Below are 21,328 nucleotides of genomic sequence, written 5' to 3' on the forward strand. Positions count from 1 at the left end.
GTTTATCATGCAGAAAATGACAATTTTTAACTATACGTCTTGTAGTGGGTATCACTACAGTATGATGTTGACATGCTGTAAATATTAACACTACTTAACCCTACTATTACAAATCTAATTCTAACAGAAGTCAATTCAAGTCTAACTACTAAACTAGCTATATTTCTTATCTTGGGATTTCAGACATTCAGAGAACATTTAAATATATTGTTGCCATGTTCTAGGACAATGCTGCTACAAGATAAAGGAGCTATTCATTTTTTTAGTAAGATAATACTGTAATATAACATATGTAGAGAAACTAAATAAGCTGCACAAAATGAAATATTTCTTGAGGGAAGATTAAAAGCCAATAAAACCCTTTTCAAACTATTTTAATATGAAAGATAAACCATTGATGGAATCACCTCTTAATTCAATTCCTCTCTACACATAAGAAATGCATGTATAAAGTGTCCTGCCATTATTTTATTTCTCAAAGCTACATAAAATAGAGCTTTCCATTTTAGTTCTGATTATTTTCAATACACATTTTGGTAAGTCCACATTTCCCCATTTTATATGATTAATATGAGCTGTTGAAATATCTTTGCAGAGGAAACAAATATTTACCATTTGTTTTTAATGTTAAATCAATATTTGTTTTTCTTGAAGTTCTTAATATTGATCTTTATTGATTTTCCCATTTAACTTTCCAGCAACTTGAGAATTAAATCCATCTTAGATATTCTTTCAATGTGGAGTTCTATATATGTTATAATGATTTTCTAAACATGTATTAATATTTCACATTCTGCTAAAACACACAAACCAATGTTAAGCACACACCACTCTATATTCACTGAATTTTCAGGTTCTTTGTACAGTCGATAGTGTCAAAATGCATATAGATATCTCATCGGGTTGTTTTTTACTTACAGTTCCAAAAGGAAAAGGGCATGAACATTACAGTTTTCATCAGATTGAGCTACTTTAAAATTGAAAGACAATACGGAATGAGGCAGGAGCTTAGTTATTAGTTATTCCTAATCAAGATCAAGAGAATTATAAAAACGCAAGAATAGGAGTTTGGCCTTCTTTTCTCTTTTTTGTTCCATCTCGGCAATTGTCTTAGTGGATTCAATCCCAGAGAAATTTAACAAGAACCCATATAATGCTTATTATTTTCCCAATAATTTTATTTATTTTTTCCTATTGTGCCTAAGGTTTTCTCTCTTCACTTTGGAAACATACATATTAATTTGCACTTAACATGTGACAGTAATTTTGAAGAAATTTCTTCTCTATTGTTACTTGTTAGGTCACTCTATATGAATTTCCTACATTTTAGAATTTTATAACTACAACCTCTTATCAGTAAAATAAGACAAACTGGTGTCGCTGGATTTTGCTAAAGAGACAAAACACTATTTACTTCTAGTACTTTACTAATCTGACTAAAATTCCTGCCTCTGAGTTGTTTGAGAACAATGTTGAAAGGCCAAAGTGAAAACCTAAAGGGTAGATTCATACAACTGTCATACCTATCTATGCCAAACACCATCAATAAAATTGTATTACACAATGTGTCTATCAGAAACCAGTACTGCTGACTACTGCACATTTACTGGACAGTATGTGCTTTAAGAATGCAGTCAAAACAGGTTCAAGTAGTACAATATTGCAACTAAGGCATTGAGACTAAGAAGAGATGATAGAAAGAAATGCTGTTCAAAACATAAGCTGAAGTATATTACAGAACAATGGGACATGCCTACTTTTCTTTTGCCATATAATAGTAGCAACTAAATCAAGAAGGGTATGTTGTTATTGGGAGGTAGGGAAGCTGCTCTTAGACTTTGCAGAAAATGTAAACTGAGGGAACTGAAATCTTTGTGATGCTTTGGAAATAGCTGTGACAACAGCAAACCAAAAGTACATGCTGCGTCTGGATTTACAGTCAGAAGGTTGATGCATTTCTGATATGCAGTCTGTCCACTTTTTCCAGACTCTCAGTGTCCTCTCTCCTCCCAGTCTCTGTAACAATACACTAGATACCTTAACTCCTACTATGTGGACCACCATACGGACTCTCTTTCCTTCAAAATTAATTAAAAACCCTCATGAACCAATGTGGATCTTTTAACTGATGGCTACTGTAGGTCACATGACTTGATGATGTCAACAGTGACCACAGACTAACCTTAGCCACACCACAGTGTGTTAAACCCTGTGAGTGGTGTGGCTAGGGTCAGAGGATGCCTTGAGAACACAAATTAGCATGGAGTTTTAACAATGATATGTTTATTTGGTGATATCAGTATATGAAGTGAAAAACATACACTTATGGCACACTCAAAGGAAAGCTGTTTACATTTTGCCTGTTCTTTAAATTAAATATATATATATATATATAGATATATATATATATATTTGGCAAATGTTGTTTGATAAGATAATAATCATCCTATTTTCCTAATTTTTTAAAAATTTTTAAGTTTTTACCAGAACAACAGAACTTTCGAAAGTACTAAGCCATAGTGTCCAAATCCGTAATATAGGAGAAGTTTAAAATTAAAAATCAAATAATTTCAAGAACTTAAAAATATTGTTACTTTATTTTAGCAAATCTTCATTCAACCCACTGAAAAAAGATAAAAAACACACAGTTTGCATTTTTTGTATTATTTTGAAAACTTTTAAGTTATGCTATGATAATTAGTTTCATAGCATATTAATAGTAACTTATAAAACACAAACTATTTGATATGCTCCAAAATATTTATGTTAATTTGTAACATAGGATTTCAATAATTGATTTCACTTTCAATAAATATAATGATGTTGTCTTTCATTTGATTAACAATGCTTTTTATTTTCTTCTGAGTTAGCTATTTACATTATTTGGGCTGTTCTTTCTTCCAGGAAAGTTAATAGTTTACGAGGGATATTTTATGTAAGAACTCATAGTTCAAGAACAACCTTGGATATAATGAACCCGAAAAATTCATTGCTAAGACATGAAAATGTACAGGTGTAGGGAGATCCCAGAAACATGCTAACTTTCTGTTACTATGGTAATAGAATTCTGAAAAATCTGGGTCATCTTGTTGCTCTGGAAACAGTCTCAGGAAGATCAAAGTTGAAACCCCATAATGACCATTGCTTCTGTCCCCAGATCACCATATACTCACCATCTATAGTTTCACATTTCTAAAGCCACATTAATGAGAATAGAGCATACATAAATTTTCTTTCCTTAGGAAATGACAGAGCACTCAGATGAAGGAACTGTTGCATATCAACAAAAATGCAAGTTTCTTTAATTTTCCTCATATACTATTATCAATGTCACAAAGTAATACTGTATATTTCTGTTAAACATTTATGCCAATAATAATCTAGATAAAAATATACCAGAATACATATTCATGTCTATAGATTTTTCTGGGAAATATTAATATTTAATTTAACCACTGATAAATATAATTCATAAAATGATTGTGTATTTATTTCAAGATTAGTCATCAATGGTTGAAGCTATATACCATATCCTAGCAAAAATTCTAAGATTCTTATCATTATCACATCATGATTACTGATGATACCAATGTTATCCTTTATTTCTATTATCTAGGTTAACAAATCCAATACAATTATAATTACTATTTATTGTATTTATTATATGCTGATCCTTTTTAAAAGTTCTTCATTTAACAGCCCACAAATTTATAACCCACAAAACCAAATAATGTGGATGTTGTGTTATCCCTATTTTTAGGGAGCAAAAAGAAAATAGGAAAGCTAAGTAAAATCTCCAAATTTGGAGATCCAAAATTTAAACCTTAGATTTCTGACTTTCAATATTTATGTAAAAGAGTTACAAGAAACATCTCATTCTCTAAAGATGGCATATCAACAATACTTTAATAACATTTGTTGTGTTCTGTTGGTTTCTGCAGTAGTAAATACTGTTGCTTTAAAAAACTGAATTATCTATGACAAAAATTCTTACTAAGCCATTCATATGCCCAATATTTTAGTGTATGAAAAAATGAAATTTTTTTCTGTTTTTATTCTGTTTTTTTTCTTTTGTTTTACATTTTAACTTCTCCAGTATAAAAATAAAATAAAATCAGAATAAAATACACAGGTTCATTGATACATCTTTTGTGTCTGTCTGTATGCTAATAGTTTGACCATGCTTTTAAAAATGTATGATGATACTCTTACAAAAGTGATGTATGTTTCCCGTGAAAGTTTTATCTTTTCTTCTTCCTTTACAGTTGCTTCCTTCCCATTTCTCTAGAGTTAAGAATGTAGGGACACAAATACGCTGAATAGAGTTCCCTTTTTAAGTTGAGATTCTACTAAATAATAGGCTCTTTTCTTTAAATGGCTGGCTCATTTCTTGCCTGGATTTAACATGTATTATAAATGTGTCTAAAAGTATTAAAAGGAACTGTAAACTCGAAGAACATCCGAAAGTGTGATTGACTGAACTTTGCTCTCCCCAAATTGATATGTTGAAGCTGTATCCCCATTATGCCTATATTTAGAAATAGGACCTTTTTAGGGAGGTAACCTAATACAGATGGTGTCCTTATGCGAGGTGGAAAAGACACGAGAACTTGCTCAGCCTCATGAAACACAGAAGAAAGGCCACAGGGAAAGGCAGCTGTCTACAAGCCAGGAAAGACAGGCCTCATTATAAATCAACCCTGACAGCACCGTAATCTTGGACTTACAGACTCCAGTCCATGAGAAAGTAAAATTTGTTGTTCAAGACATCCAGTTTGTGATATTCTGTTATGACAGCCCAAGAAGACATAAAGGAAGTCGTTATATCTGCACTGTGTATTTGTTAAGAATTTAGTGTTTCTTTAAAGTAGTGGTTGTTGATGAAAAAAAATCTAGATTCTAATATAGGATGCTACTGATTTCCCAGATGTTGAAAACAGCTCAAATATCCATATAGTTAAGAAAAATGCATGCGGTTATTACCCAGGCATAAATGACAGTAATAACCACACTTCCTTTGTACTAAACCCAGCTCTATCTGACAATGGGCACACTGTTTTACAAGAGGAAGTGTCAATGTCCACACTATTTTTATTATCCACAGGTATTCCCTTAAAATTCCAAAGCTGAAATATTATTTTATTTCTCCTAACATTTAGATAAGTCAATTAAATTCCTCTAAACCACGAATAGACACAGCATACAAAACTGAGGCTCACAGCAATTACCAGGCATTTCTTACAACTTCCATATGGGTTATCTAAAATAATAAGCACAAATAATAGTTATCTAATATAAGGAACAGAAATGTTCCCTTAACCTCTATTATTTTTCATGGTAATTTACTGAGACATACTGGAGGGAAAAAAGAAGAGAATAAAAAGAAGAAAGAGAGAAAGAAAGGAAGAGAAGGAAGGAATATAAGTTTACCCTATTTCTGTAGCCAGGGATACTTTCACAGACTTGGTTCCAAGATATAATGCCCATTTAATTCTTACAAATGTTAAGTTTGTGCAGGCTGGATCAAAAGTCCTATATAATTGAGTAAATTAGCCCCACCTGTCCTATCTCTTTATAGAATTCATCATACCCTCTCAAGTAAGTACAAAATATGTGTTTCATTCTAATTAAGTAAACTACTTAATTCTTATTTGCTTTTGAAATCATGAAACATTAATATATGTGTTCTAAATGTTTAAATAAATTAAATTATTCTATCATAATTCCTGTCTCCTTATGTTAAAAACACACATAATTTGAGAAATTTAAAATAGTTTATATTCAACATTACCATGATTACAATAATTTTAAATATACCTATGTTAATATTCTAAATTTATTCATTTTAACAGGTTTATTTTAATAAATTATGAAAATACTTCTACATTAAGAATTTACCAATCAAGAACTAATATTCTTGTTCTTCCAAACATGAGTAGGAAAACAACCAAACCAACTTTTGGACACTGTGGCAACATTATGTCAATTAGTCATGGAGTATGTGTGACAGGAAATAAATTATCATCATACTTGATATTTATGAAAAATGCTTTATGGTAACATTCTATGAGTTTTTATAATAAGATCTGAGACAGCTAGATTAGGTATGAAAAATAATGGCATTTCTATGGCAGGAGATTTTTCATAGCATGCCAAGTAATCAACAGAAGCCAACTAATGATTAGATACTTCATGGAAGATATAAAATTACAAGCTCTACTATAATGCCAATTCATATTAAGAAAGTTAAGAAAACACATTATTGGTAAATCTATAGATGATATTGACTTTAAAATAACACTCAGATATTGGTCTTCTAAGTAGTTCTAAAAATCTGATTTTTAATAATCAAAGTTTCATTCACAAAATGACATGGGTTCACAGAAACCAGCCTGGTAACAAACACAATATTTACTCTCTAAAACACTTATTTTATACTTGTTTAAATTATATCCATTACTAGGTCATTCCTCAGAAAGTCTAATTCAGCAGGTATGAGATGGTCAGGAAATTGTACTCCATGTTTGAATTGTTCAGTGGCAAAACTTTTAGAAATCCTTATCCACAGCAGACATGGTTTTCATCTTTATATGCTATGTCACTTGGGCATCGTGCATATCAGATAATAAAGTTACTGCAATTAAAATTTTTATTTCACTATAGAGATGTTAAAATGAAATTTTATCTGTGCCAAAATATATATTTTACTCAATTATTTGATCTTCATTACAAAAATTATTTCCGAAGCTGCACTTTCATACACATATTAGCCGGTGAGTCAAACAGTATTTATAAAAGACTATTCTCCCCTTCAATAAGTTACAAATTTTCCTTGACATTCTGCATATCAAGAGTTAAAAACATGAGCACTTTACCTATGTATTTAGAGATTGACAAGAATAAAACCCAAAGAGAGCACCTGACTCTCACATCCATTATGGCCATTGTGACTCATGATCTTTTCCCAATGATAGAAAAGCAATGAACTAGGCTCTCTGCACTTATTTGTAAGTTTACAGACTTGTTTACATGAAGATACTGAAAGCTTAATTTATTATTTCTGATATACTTTGAGAGCTACCTCAATGATTTCATCTATTTGAAATGCACAAACTATTCCAACTTTGAGAACAGCCAGATGGGCGAAGTGCTGAAGCAAACCTGGTTTGAATATGTAAAGCATCAGGCAAACAACATACCTGATTACAGTTATTGAAGAGTCAGGCAAGGTACTAGTTTATATTTTTAAACCCAATTATTTACCATAGTTCTAATGCTCATTATGTCATAAATATCAATCTAAATTTTTGTGAGATAACTGATAAAAGAGAATAATAGTTTGTTTGTTTGATCCAGATATACAGTATTTTAGCCTGAAATATAAAGAATGAAGCAGAAAGCTGAGAGTGCCCCTATACTCTCCATCAGATAGGTAGTCAAGTCTCTGTTTTTTGAGCCAGCAGTTGCTAAAAATCATCTCAAAAATAAAGTCACTCAATTGCTTTAAAAAACGTCAGGCGTTGAAAAGACTTTCACCTCTTGTGGTAATCTCCTTTCACCTTTAAGAAGTCTTTATTCCTAATAAAACACTCTGGCCGAGATTTAAGTTCATTTTCTCCAGCTCTACAGAAATGGTGAATAGCTAGTCAGAATCCTATTTAAGATCATTCTTCAAACATTGATATCAATCTTCTTTCTACTCCTTATTAGCTGTGGGACGTTGGGAACTAATAAAAGCATATATTTCTGCAGCATAAAAATATTAAATATAATTTTATTGTACTTGTTAGTCTTTGAAGAATTTTTGTTTATGTTGACTTAGTTCATCCTCAAAACAACCCATTGAGGATACAAAATTACTTATGATACAAAACTAATTATCATAATTCACAAAATATTTCATACCAAAAGAACAATATAATTATACCCAATTCTTATATGATAATCATTGATTTTTATTTCTCAATATCCTATATTCTTTTTCAAGCAAAATGAGTTTATTAACTTTTATGTCTTAGATCTACTAAGACTTGATATTTGTATTTTTTTCTGAAACATAGTTTCTATTAAGTGTTCCACGTCCTTCTTGATGAAGTTTAATTTTGCCTCTCACATCCTCCTTTTGCTTTCTTCTAATGATTTTTATCTGGTGCTTAATAAAGCATTTCTCTAGTTTAAGGCAATTTACCTCTTAGTCAATATCCCTATGCTGACCTAAAATGCTGACCCATTGCTGACCCAAAATGGAAACCCAGTAAGTTTCTGATGAATAAATAAATAAAGAAATAAATAATCTTTTAAAATTTTAACAACACATTGGAACATGCATTGCTAAATCCATGTATAAGTACACATTTTTTTTCTCATCTTTCAAAAAAAATTCTAGGTTTAATTCTTTTGAGCTGAATAGAGTTGCTGACTAGCTCTGTGTTGGAAGAACTAATAAAGTTAGTGCATTATAAATATCAACTTATTAATTCTTTCCTACAACTTTATGAGTTTATGAAGAAACTGAGGTAAAGAAGGGTGAAGTGACTTGCTCGACAAGATCCAAGAGCTAATGGTGGCAGAGCCAAGGCTTAAAAACAGGCACACCAAGGCCCATACTTCTTAAGGTTTTTGTTAATGAAAAAACTAATTGTAATGCTTTCTTTTAATATAGTTATTTAATAATAAAAATTTACCTTAATTGCACCAAAAATTTCTCAAAACCAGTTGAATTCTAATTTGTTAAGGTGATTGTTTATACACTGTCATACAAAAGATAGCTCATCCACATGACTTCTCTTTGCTCTTTCATTTGGCAATTTCTTCTCAATGTTTGCATTTACTCTAAGACCTATATTACTAAATAGAGGCTAAGTTTCAGTCTTGCTAATGTTTTGATATTTTCTACAAAAATACTTTCTAAAAAATACCTACTTAAAATTGTCAATTAACTTTTTTACTTGAACTAGAGTAAAAGAGACTTGCTTGTGACATTTGTGAATTCAGTTGTCAAGAACTATAATTTTGTATGCTACATAAACAAACATACTAAATTCTGTAGTGTACATTTACCAAAAGTTTTTCAGATATCACAGAATTATCTGGGAAAGAAAAGGATGTTTTTTCCGACATACACTACAGAAAACATTTGGTCTATAAAAAAGCTAAAGAGCCATTAAACATTAGTTGTTGATAATAAACATAAAACTTTCAGAGACAGTCCCTTACCTGTTTTATTGGAAAGTCTAAAAGAAACCATCTTATCAGGAATATTACAAACATTCCTCACTGAAGCAATGCAGCTATAATTAGCATAATCCTGAGGTCGAAGATTCTTTAGTTTTAAGATCTTTGTTTCACCCTGAAAATGTAAAAAAGGTCATTAGAAAAAGTCCATAGTAACCAAAATGGATAAATGAATGAATGAATCATGGAATTATATTGTATTGAATCATATAATTAGCAGAATATAATATGGTAGATTGTATTGTTTTTTAAAGGAAAATGCCCTAAATTTTGAAAAGTCATTGCATTTAAAAGTAATACAATAATATCTCCAGAGATTAAAACGAACAGACTACAGTGAAAATTCATAACATTTTCTTTGCAAACTAGCTTCCTGGAGGTGGATCTATTTTTGGTGGTGGTTATGCAAATTATTATGCAAAGATCAGAACAGTGTACTTAATAATGAAATTTATTCAATAAATACTGCAATCTATGCAAACCTCAACATGAAATGTTATGAAAGAAAAGGATTCTGAAGAAGAGCCAATAAATGAAACAGTGTTGGTAGAACAAAGTCAATGAAGTCAATCTAATGATAGGTAATCTACATTTATATACATAAATAATTTGTGAATATGGAGGAGTGAGAGATGATAAATCTAAAACTGCATAAAGAAGTATTCATGACCATAGCTATATTATTGTTGTTATTTTACATTCAAGAGTTCAAGGTCTAGGTGCCTTAGGTAAATCTGCAAAATTGCAGATAGACTCAAATAAGGTAAGTGACCAGAAATATCATACAAACTCTTGATTAGCCAGGAAACCATTAAAATAAACTAACATTGTTCAAAGTTTAAAAAGAGCAAACAACAATAAAAAGGAAAAATAATCCTTCTGCCCAATTCAAGTTAGGTTTCCTGGAATTCTTTACCTTCCAAAGTCAGTGCATCTTCTCAAAATAGATCCTCTCATAAGTAACTTAACGGTGAAGATATTATAGCAATTTCCAAAATGTGAATTTCTTTACCAGATAAAATCTATAAAACGACATGTTTCTTTTATTTTGCGTCAGTAACACCACTCAAATCCTAAAAAGTGCAGGACTTGCATACATTCTTCAAAGGGATCAGAATACTTAGTGGGACAATATATAAAGGCACTGCCTGTTCATTTGCAAGAAAAACGAAAAACAAAGAAACAAACAAAAGCTTGCTCACACAGGCAGGCACATAGAGGTTTCCAAATGTTTCAACTCAATCTCTCCTTCAGTGTGCATTTGGCCATAATTCCTTTCACTTACATTCAAAGTTCATTCTTAACTCAGTCACATCTTTAGCATTTTCCTCTGTAGTATAAGCAACAATCTTCCTTTCTCTACAAACAAATACAAATACACCCCACACAGATATAAACAGAGTCAGTGTGTGTGTTTCTGGAAATTTTATATTTCAAACAAGTTCTCAGTGTACTACAGAGTTACCATTTACATTAACAAGATATAATGCCTAGAAAAATATGCTTAGTTAGAAAGCCTAGTTGAAAGAAAATGCTATTCTAGAACCAGTTGACAGATAATATTTTAATGAAATGATAAATCCTACTCCTCCTACCTCTTTGACTGTTACTGCTTGTATTTCTATACCTTTTTTCCTCCTCTGAACACTTAATTGTTAGTATTTCCTGAAATTCTATTTATTCCATAGTTAATCTGACTATAAAATTCCTCTAGGTGATCTTAGCCTTGCTGATGAAGTTTTACTACAAACCCCATTCCCCCAACCACCACATCCAGTCTCTACCCTTCTTTCAGGATTTGTATGTACCAAATTTTTACTTCCATGTGTTCATTCTGATGTCTCACGGACACCTAAAACTCAACATAGTCTAAATTGAATTCCAAGACTACTCCTCTAAATCTATTTTCTTTCTTTGATAACAGGAATCTTAGACTTTCAGTTACTACTTCTTATTTCTATATTCACTACCTCACCCATTTTTTTCAGATTGCTAGCCTCCATTTTATTTATTTTTAAATCATTTTTTAAAATGTTCATCTATTATAGTTATCCCACTTTTTCCCCCTTTGCACTCCTCTGCCTATCCCCCTCCCCACACACAGACAATTCCCACATGGTTTTCAGTGTCCGTGGGTTATTCATATATTTTCTTTTGTCTAGCCCCTTCCCCCTCTTTCCACCATTATCCCCCTCCCCGACCCTCTGGTTGTTGTCAGTCTGTTCCATGTTTCCATGCTCATGGTTCTATTTTGTTCATTAATTTATTCGGTTCATTAGATTCCTCTTATAGGTGAGATCATATGGTGTTTGTCTTTCACCAATTGACTTATTTCACTTAGCATAATATTCTCCAGTTCCATCCATGCTGTTGCAAAAAGTAGGAGTTCTTTCTTTCTGCTGCGTAGTATTCCATTGTGTAAATATACCACAATGTTTTTATCCACACATTTTCTAAAGGGCACTTACGATGTTTTCAGAACTTGGCCAATGTAAATAGTGCTGCTATGGACATAGGGGTGTATGAGTTCTTTTGAATTGGTGATTCAGGATTCTTAGGGTACATTCCCAACAGTACAATCTCTGGGTCAAAAGGCAGTTTCACTTTTAGTTTTTTTGCAGAAGCTCCATACTGGTTTCCTCAGTGGCTACACCAGTCTGCATCCCCATCAACAGTGCCCTAGAGTGCCTTTTTCTTAAAATTCTTGCCAGCACTTGTGTTTTATTTATTTATGATGGCCATTCTGACAGCCATTAGGTGATATCTCATTGCAGTTTTAATTTGCATCTCTCTGATGGCTAGTGATGTTGAGCATCTTTTCATATGTCTCTGGACCCTCTGTATGTCCTCCTTGGAGAGAGTCTATTCAGATCCTTTGCCCATTTTTATTTTTTATTTTAATTTTTGGTTTATTTACTTACTTACTTATTTTGCTGTTGTTGTTCAAGTACAGTTGTCTCCATTTCTCCCAGCACCACTTTCCCCTGCCCCACCCAACCCTACCTCTCATCCTCAATCTTCATTCTCATTCTCAGATCCTTTTATTGACCTTTAATTATATCTGATCTTGATCATTTTTTAAATTTACTTTTAAATGTAATCTTAGATCTAAACCCTATGTTCAACTGAAAAAACCCTGCTTAGTATAGTTTAAGAATGCAAGCAAACATAAAGACCTAATCTGTAACCAAGAGTTTAATATGCAAATCTGACCATGCCATTTCTCTGCTTAAATAACATGGTTTACTCTTGTCCTTAAAAATAAATGCAACAGCTACTAACATGGCTTTCAACGCTATATGATTTATGTTCTCCTTTCCTCCCCAGTCTCATTTCATTCTTTTTTTTAATTTTTATTTTTTTCATTTATTTTTATTGTTTATGCTATTACAGTTGTTCTCACTTTGTCTCCTTTTCTTCCCCTCCATCCTACCCCATCCTCTCTCTCCCTAAATTAACACCCATATTGTCATCCGTATCCATGGGTAAATGTTCTTTGGTTAATCCCTTCACCATCTTTCATCCCATCCCCATCCTTTCTAGTAGCTGTCAGTCTGTTTCATGCATCTAAGCTTCTGTCACTATTTTGTTTATTAGTTTATTGTGTTTATTAGATTCCACATATATGTGAGATCATGTGATTTTAGTCCTTCACTGGCTGGTTTAATTCACTTAGCATAATATTCTCCAGATCCACCTACGCTGTTTCAAAATGTGTTTTTTTTTGGGGGGGGGGTTGTTTTTTTGTTTTTTTTAACTGATGGGTAGTATTCCATTGTGTAAATGTACCACAGCTTTTTTATCCACTCATCTACTGATGGGTGCTTAGGCGGTTTCCAAATCTTGGCTATTGTAAATCACACTGCTATTAAATTAACTCATTCTTCTAGTGTTTTGCACACATCTAGCTTCCTTCTGCCACAGACTCTTTAGATATGTGTAGCTCTTTACTGCTCTGTGCTTAATCAATTTCATCTTATTCTTAGCTCCCAACACTCCCTACTTCCACAGATAAGCATTTCCTCACTTTCTGGAGAAGGAATCACTTTTTGTGAGATCTGCTATTTCTTTACAACACATTCTCATTTTTCCATTTATTAGTAGTGAATTTATTATCTGTCAACTTTTCACCTTGCTTGTAAGAACATGAAGGGCAGGGATTGTGTTTGTCTTGTTCTTAGCGTTAGGTACCAAGCACTTAGCACAAGACTTAATATAGGAGAGACACTTTTTAAATGAATACTTTTTTCAATGAAAAGTACCATAACTACCTATCTTTTACCACTCAGGGCTTTGCTTTATACATATTTCTCTGGAATTTACTATCTACTGGGCACCTGATACAAATGTAATAGAAGTTAATACAGTCAATATACTTAAAGCAATCATACAGTAATAATGATTATTAAATATATTCAAAGAATAAACAGAGTCATTTAGATTTATATTTAATGACAGTCTCTTTACATAGAATTAATTATATTCTACCAGTATTTCTTGTTTCTGTTTCTACTGACAATCTATTTTTAATCCTCATTTTCTGGGTACTGTTTCTACACTCTACTGAAACTGTACCAAAAAATGTTTATTAAAATTCAATAAATCTTTTTCATGCTGTTATACTTCTCTGTTTACTTCTAGCAAGCAGATCACCTTGCTACCTTTATAGACCCTTGTGTAAAAATAATTGATTATAAATATAATATTTTAGTTACTTTTTGGTTGTTTTTCATTTGACTTTCTATCTATTGTGAAAATTTTAGTCTGCAATCCTTAACTAATATACTTCCAGTGGACCCATTATATTGGTTTCATTCAGCATCTGTGTACAGATATCCATCAAATCTCTAAGCACATGGTCAGAATTGTCCTGAAGTTTATGGTATCCAAAAGTAAAGAATATAAATTAGATAGTAATATTAATATTTTAAGGCTTAGAGAATTCATCTTACCATTTGTGATGATTCCCATACTTTATAAACACCAAGTATGGCCCAATAAATATAATGTTTTGCACACACCATACCCTAGCTTATTCTCACACAGAACAGTGCATCAAAACTTGCACATGAAAAGCACAGACAAAAGGAAAGAATAACTTTTACAGTGAAGTCTAAATACATAATTTCCCAGTGGTACATGGGATTGGAGAGTTGCTTTGGATGAGCTGAGATGATTTACATCTTATAATCAGAAAAGAGATGTCAAGATGTGGAACCTAGAGTATAATTATCTAGATTAATATCTGAGATTAATCTTGGAACCTTCAAAGAGGCAGAGGGGCTGATGGAGACACAGTATATTGAGGGAATATAGAAAATAGGAAGAATTTGAACCTTATGCACTTAATTAATCCGCCACATGCAGAAAATGATGAAAACATTCACTCTGACTCCCTTCTTCCCAATAAACAGCTCTCAAAGTTATGCTAGCAAATGGCATGTTTGGATATATCTATATATTCACAATGATTTAGACTTAACTGCTTATAATTGTTTAATCACATAACATCAAATTTTATTTTGTTAATCATATGAATTTAATATTCTGTGATGTTAGAAGGCTTTTTGCATGTGAAATTTCATGATTTGTAAAAAGGAATTTTCCATTGATTTTGTCTAATTGTATAATTAGCCTAATTATAACTAATTACATAATTGAAATAAATACATTCAGTCTTATAATTAGATGGTGCAGTTACAATATACAATATGATGTCATGAAGATCTTTACAAAAGTTCTAGAAAAAGAGCAAGAGTACATGTAGTTTGTAAAATTTAAGTATATATTTCTCTAACATTCAAAAATTATTTTTCAACACCTATATTTAAAATTTTAAAACTACGTTTTTTAAAATAAAAGAAATGGATGAGAATCAAGATGGTGGAGGAGGGAATGGAAGTCACACTGACCTCCCCCCAGGACCAATCTGGAATTACAACTAAGTTGTGGAGAAAACACCTAGAACAAACAACTGAACAATAGCAAGAGAGGAGCCTTATTACCTTGAACAGACAGAAGAATCGGCTTTGGCACAACCTAACTGGTAAGGAGTGCAATGGAGACTTGAGAAGGTGGGCGGGGCACCCATGGGTGGCAGCACCAGAAGGATATTGAAATGACCAGTTGGATCCCCATAAGAAGAACTGGGCCTAAACCATGAGCGGGGATCTCCAGCCTATAGCACAAGAGCCCAAAATGTACACAGATAAGAGCCAGCTGTGAAAAGCGGCAGGGTTGCTCTCTGTCAAAGACAGGAGCAAAGAGCTGTTTACAGGGCCAACACATACATTTTTATTTGCAGCCACTTGCCCTGGGCTCCGGCAAAGATGGGGTCATAGTGGGCTAGAGATGCTTGAAGACAGACTGGGGAAGGAGGCTTTGAGGAGAAAACTGGGAGAGTAGCTGGAGGAATCCCAGTGCTGACTCATCACCCATACAGCAGCAGCCAACTTGCTTATGCAGACTACTCCCCTGAATGGCAACAGTGCAAGAGGATACAATAGCCCTGACCCCAGGAAAGACTCAGCCCTGGCCTGGTAGTGCTAAAGCCTGACTGCTAAGTACAGAGTGGCAGCGACAGACAGTAGATCCCTGGCTAAAGGGGATGCAGAGTGGTCTAGAGACACTTGAGAAGAGACTGGAGATGGAGGCTTTGGTGAGAGAACAGAGAGAGTAGCCAGAGGGGTCGCAGTGCTGTCTCCTCCCCCATATGGCAGCAGCAATCTGGCTCAGGCAGACCACTCCCCTGAGCTTGAGAGGACCAAATAGCCCTGCCCCCAGGAGGGACTCTGCCCTGCCCTGTGGTGTCTCTAAGCTGGCCTGCTGAGGGCAGAGTGACTAGATCAAATCTGAAGGAGACAGCTACAGACAATAGATTCCTGGAAGCCTCAGACTGCCTAAGGTCAGACAGGGTCAACATCTGACATCATCAGAGGAAGATCCAGAAAGAAAAAACAGCAGTCTCTTACCATAGAAGTTCATACTACAAAGTCAGGAAATCAAGACAGATCAATTAAGAAGCAGAAGCAAAAAGAAGAGTCTCACAAATAATGGGAAGGTAAAGGAACACCCCCCACTCGAAGGGAAAGGAGGAATCCGTAGAAAGAGTACTAAATGAAATAGAGGCATGTAAACTATCAGATATTGAGTTCAAAACAAGAGTTCTAAGGAAGATCAATGAGCTCACTGAGCTCAGAGAGAGTTACAAAAATCTATATAGAAACTATGAGGAACTTACTGGAAACTCTATCAGTGTGAAAAAGGACATAGAAACTATCAATAAAAAACAAGAGGAAATCAAGAATACCGTTTCTGAATTGAAGAACACAGTAGAAGGAATCAAAAGCAGGCTAGATGAAGCAGAGGATTGAATCAGAGAGCTGGAGGATAAAGTAGAAAGAAACTCCCAGAAAGAGCAAGAAAATGAAAAAAGACTCGAAAACAATGAAGAGGCATGTAGGGAAATTCAGGACAACCTGAAACATAATAATATCCATATAATAGGAATACCAGAAGAAGAAAAAGAGGAGCAAGGGATAGAGAAGGTGCTCGAAAAAGTAATGATGGAAAACTTCCCTAATTGGAGGAGAGAAAACCTAACACAAGTCCCAGAAGCACAGAGGGTCTCATTGAAGAGGAATCCACTGAGGCCCACTCCCAGGCACATCATAATTAAAATGGCAAATATCAAAGACAAACAGAGAATTCTAAAGGAAGCAAGGGAGAAAGAGTTAGTAATAAACAAGGGGGCTCTGATACGGCTAGCAGCTGACTTCTCAACAGAAACACTACAAACCAGAAGGGAATGGCAAGAAATATTCCAAGTCATGAAAAGCAAAGGCCAGCAACGAAGACTGCTCTACACAACAAGGCTCTCAATTAAAATGGAAGGCAAAATAAGGAGTTTCTCAAACAAAAGGCTAAAAGAATACACCTCCACCAAACCAGCACTGCAAGATATGGTAAAGGGACTGCTTTAAGAAGATAAAGAAAAAGAGTCTTTTGAATACCCAATTCCTTTCACAGTCACCAATGCCTGATATTACCAAAATTTTTATACTTAGTAATCTGATTGTGACAATGATGTGTTATTTTAATTGTTCCCTTATTATTTGTTGAAACTAAATGTGTTTTTGTATATTTCTTGCCTATTTCTATTATTCTTAAAAAACTTTAATGAATTTTTGGTATTCTTTATCCATTTTTTGATTAAAGGTTTGTAGAATTTTTTTCCCTAAGAAAAAACCAAACAACTATTAACCCTTTTTTAGATGTGTTGCAAATACTTTCCTATTCTATTACTTGTCATTTAACATTTTTTATATGTGTATTACTATATAGTTTTAAATGTTTAATATAGTTAATTGCTAATATTTTACTTTATAGCTTCTGGGTTGAATATGTTGTAATTTCAGGGTAAGAAAAATATTATTTTGTATTTTCTTGTAAGACTCTTTAGATTTTACATATTGATGTTTAACTCACCTTAAATATTTTTTTGTATAATTTGTGAGATAGAACTCTATATTTGTTTTATTTCAAGTAATAGTGGTCCATGCACTTTATATGTTGAATAGCTTTATTTTTCCCATTGATTTGAAATATCAATTGAATCATACATTACATTGTTAGACAGGTTTATACATGTTTCTAGATTGCTCATTTTATTTCATTGATCTTCTGTATTATTTCTCTGCTGATGTCATGTGTAATTGCTGAGACTTTATACCAGATTTAAATTTTTTTAATATTTTATAATGGATTTTGACATTTAAAAAATAAAATCAATCTGCATTTAAAAAAAAGAAAGGAAGAAGGAACTCCTACTTTTTGCCACAACATGGATGGAACTGGAGAATATTATGCTAAGTGAAATAAGCCAGTTGATGGAAGACTAATACCATATGATCTCACCTCTAAGTAGAATCTATTCAACAAAATAAACTAACGAACAAAATAAAACCACCGGCATGGAAGCATGGAAAAGACAGAAAGTGACCAGAGGGGATGGGGAAGGAGGACAATGGTGGAAAGAAGGAGAAGGGACTAAACAAAGAACATTGTATGAATGACCCATGGACATGGGCAACAGAGTGGGAATTGACTGTGGGAGAGGGGGCGGGGTGGGATAGGTGGAGGGGGGCTAACAGGGAAAAATAGAGACAACTGTAATAGAATAAACAAGATTTAAAAATAACAAAAAAGTAAATAACAGAAAAGTAAAAAAAATTACATATCCTATCCAGGGATGTCCTAAAATTTTAAAAAATTAAAATAAATAAATAAAGTAAAGGTATTCTATTCATTTGCCAGTGGTCATTACCACTAGTGATATTTTCTAGTGAAGTAATGACCATAACCTTAAGTAGTGTTTCCACTTCACTTAGGAAATTGGAACTTTTTTAAATATGTATTTTCAGATATCAGTAAAAAAAAATTTCCAGTTTAAAATTACAGATAGCAATATATGCTAGCATACATCTTCAGCATTGAGTAGAAGTATGAAAAATTTTAATTATTCTTCTTAGGCTTATTACATTATGTGCACTTGAATTTACATCAGCTTCAGCAACACACACCAATTTTGTGTCAAAAGCACTATCTACAAAAATAGTTTAAAGAAGATTTTGTCATGTAACAGGTGGTGAAATAAATATTTACTTCAAATTGATATTGTTATTAGCTTAGTATGAATAGTCATTTGGGATAGATGTATCTCAGTTTAGAAATTCTGTTTTTTAAAAACAAGGCATTGTTATTGAATAGAAAAGCATACGTTTAAAAGAAATTCAATTTTCTAACATGAATAAATAAGCAGATTTATGATCTGTCAATCTTTCACAATATAGTCCCAATATACCTTCCCAGCTTCATATTCCACCCTTCCTCATATATACAAATTGTTATTCCAGTCAACCAGAAACATAGCCAATCTTTGGAGGTATTATCTTCCTTCTGTATTATGGCAGGTGCTGTTGATTTCCTTCATGAATGCTCTCTACATAGTGCTATTATGTGCCTCTATTTCGACAATATTTTTTATCTTGTAACATAATCACTGTTTACCTTAACTTCTTCCTATAAATATCAACAAGGTTAGAGGAGGAGCCTTGTCTATAACCTCTATCACTGACTGAAAGTTGCCAATATCTTGCACACAGAAATCTCAGTTATTTTAACTGTATCTTAATTACACTACGAAGACATGAAGGCCATAGAATCTATGGAAATAAATTAAAATATTATTAAGTCCTCCAATACCAACAATGCTAACATGGAAAGTCCTTTCATTATGAATATACACATGGCAACTAATGGGCAATATGAGTCCAAAAAATCAATAACACCTAAGAATTAAAATATATCTATATCTAATCTATATCTATATCTATATATATATATATCTATATATATATATATATATATCCACTAGTGCACTAAGCAAAAAGAAACATAAACACCATTTATATCCCATTACAATAGGTGAAGCTATTATACTAAGGCCAAAAAGACAAGCCAATCTTGGGAAATATTTCAAGGATACAACACAAAATTAATTCTAAATCCAAAACAAATTTGACATGTAGACCAAATAATTGATGTTTTTAACTCAATAACACCATTCTGAAGTTACTAAAAAATGTATGGGTCTATTTTCTGATACAGGGAAAATCAACTAGATATGATCACTGTGAATTAGGACATACATAGAAATTATATTTTATCATTGTAAAAATAAAACCCACAGGCTAAGCCCACTGTGTTGCTTTCTACGGCTGGACAACCATAATTCACACTTCCTCCAAATTCCCAAGGTAGTTAGAAGATACAAATGAAGACATTGTTTTCTATCAAGTGGATTCCTAAGTAAAAATATTCCCTATATCATATTCATCTATATTATAAAAATGTGCCCATAAGGCTGGAATCGGCCCTGGAGTTCTCAATCTATTATCTAATTATTTTCACCCAACAGAACTTTTGCAGAAAACTTGCTTAGTCTGTATCTCTCTATATTTGGAATTATACAAGACTAGAAATGTTATTGTAAGTACCACAGCATCATGGATTCAAAAAGAATTTCAAAATAGTAGCCCAGAAGGGCCAAATGTTGAACTCTGGCAACAACAAGTGATTTGTTGTTTTCTGAAAAGTGAGCGTGCACAGCTAGCCCCTGCAGTGCTTATTTTGATAATACCAGACAGATTGACATATTTATGTTACCAGATTAGTCTCAGTAGGCATTTACATTTATAATTCCTATGCACAAGTATGACCTACTATGACCCACTGGAAAAAGAAAAAATAAAACCTTTGGATCTCCAGGCCACTAAATACAACTAGCTGCCTTGTTCATGACATGTAGTTTCTTTATAAGTAACACTCCAGAATTTCTAAAGTAAATGACCAGCTTCCTATGCATCTCTGATAAACACACACATATATAAAAAGACTCAAAGCATTATCTCAAAGGGTGATAAATCTAAATAAAACTGCTTTGGTAAAATCTTAAATGTGCTCTCAAATTGTTCATTGATCAGTAAATACTACATGTGATGAAGTAAAATCAAAATAGAGGGCATAAGGTTTTTCATTGCTTGATTCTAATACATTGTCAATATCACCCTCAGTTTAATAACCTTAATATCAATCTCCTCAAATTGATCTGCAAAATCAACAAACTCTCACTCAAAATCTTATGAGAATTTTTGTAGAAATTGACAAGATAATTTTAACATTTAAGTGAAAATAGAAAGAAGATATAACCTTCAAAACAATTTTGAAAAAGATGAACACAGTTAAAGGAATTATTTTTCCTGATTTCAGAACTTGTAATAAGCTACAGTAATTAAGACAGTGTGGTATTGGCATAAAGACAGACATATAAATCAATGAAAGAGAGTAAATTGTTCAGAAATAGACTTTAATGTAGAGGGCCAAGAAAATTTAGCTGTGGAAGAATGATCTTTTCAATATACAGTACTAGAACACATGTATATTTCTCTGCAAAAAATGAACATCAAACATTTCTTCACTCTGCAAAAATGGAAAAGGAAATCTGTTGGTAAATATAAGTGGATAATGATTTTCA

The 21,328-nt window shown here is 32.8% G+C and overlaps 1 protein-coding gene across 1 annotated transcript in view; it reads right to left on the reverse strand.

Moving 5' to 3' along the window:
* MDGA2 (MAM domain containing glycosylphosphatidylinositol anchor 2) overlaps window positions 1-21,328 on the reverse strand; it is an 873,596-nt gene that overhangs the window by 301,199 nt on the left and 551,069 nt on the right. Inside the window, exon 5 of the mRNA XM_054592473.1 lies at window positions 9,217-9,349. Coding sequence (XP_054448448.1) covers window positions 9,217-9,349 — 133 coding nt within the window. The remainder of the gene's footprint in view (window positions 1-9,216; window positions 9,350-21,328) is intronic.

The sequence above is a fragment of the Pteronotus mesoamericanus genome, unplaced genomic scaffold, assembly GCF_021234165.1.
Source record: "Pteronotus mesoamericanus isolate MK-2021 breed Mesoamerican mustached bat unplaced genomic scaffold, CSHL_Meso_final contig_100, whole genome shotgun sequence".
Lineage (NCBI taxonomy): Eukaryota > Metazoa > Chordata > Mammalia > Chiroptera > Mormoopidae > Pteronotus > Pteronotus mesoamericanus.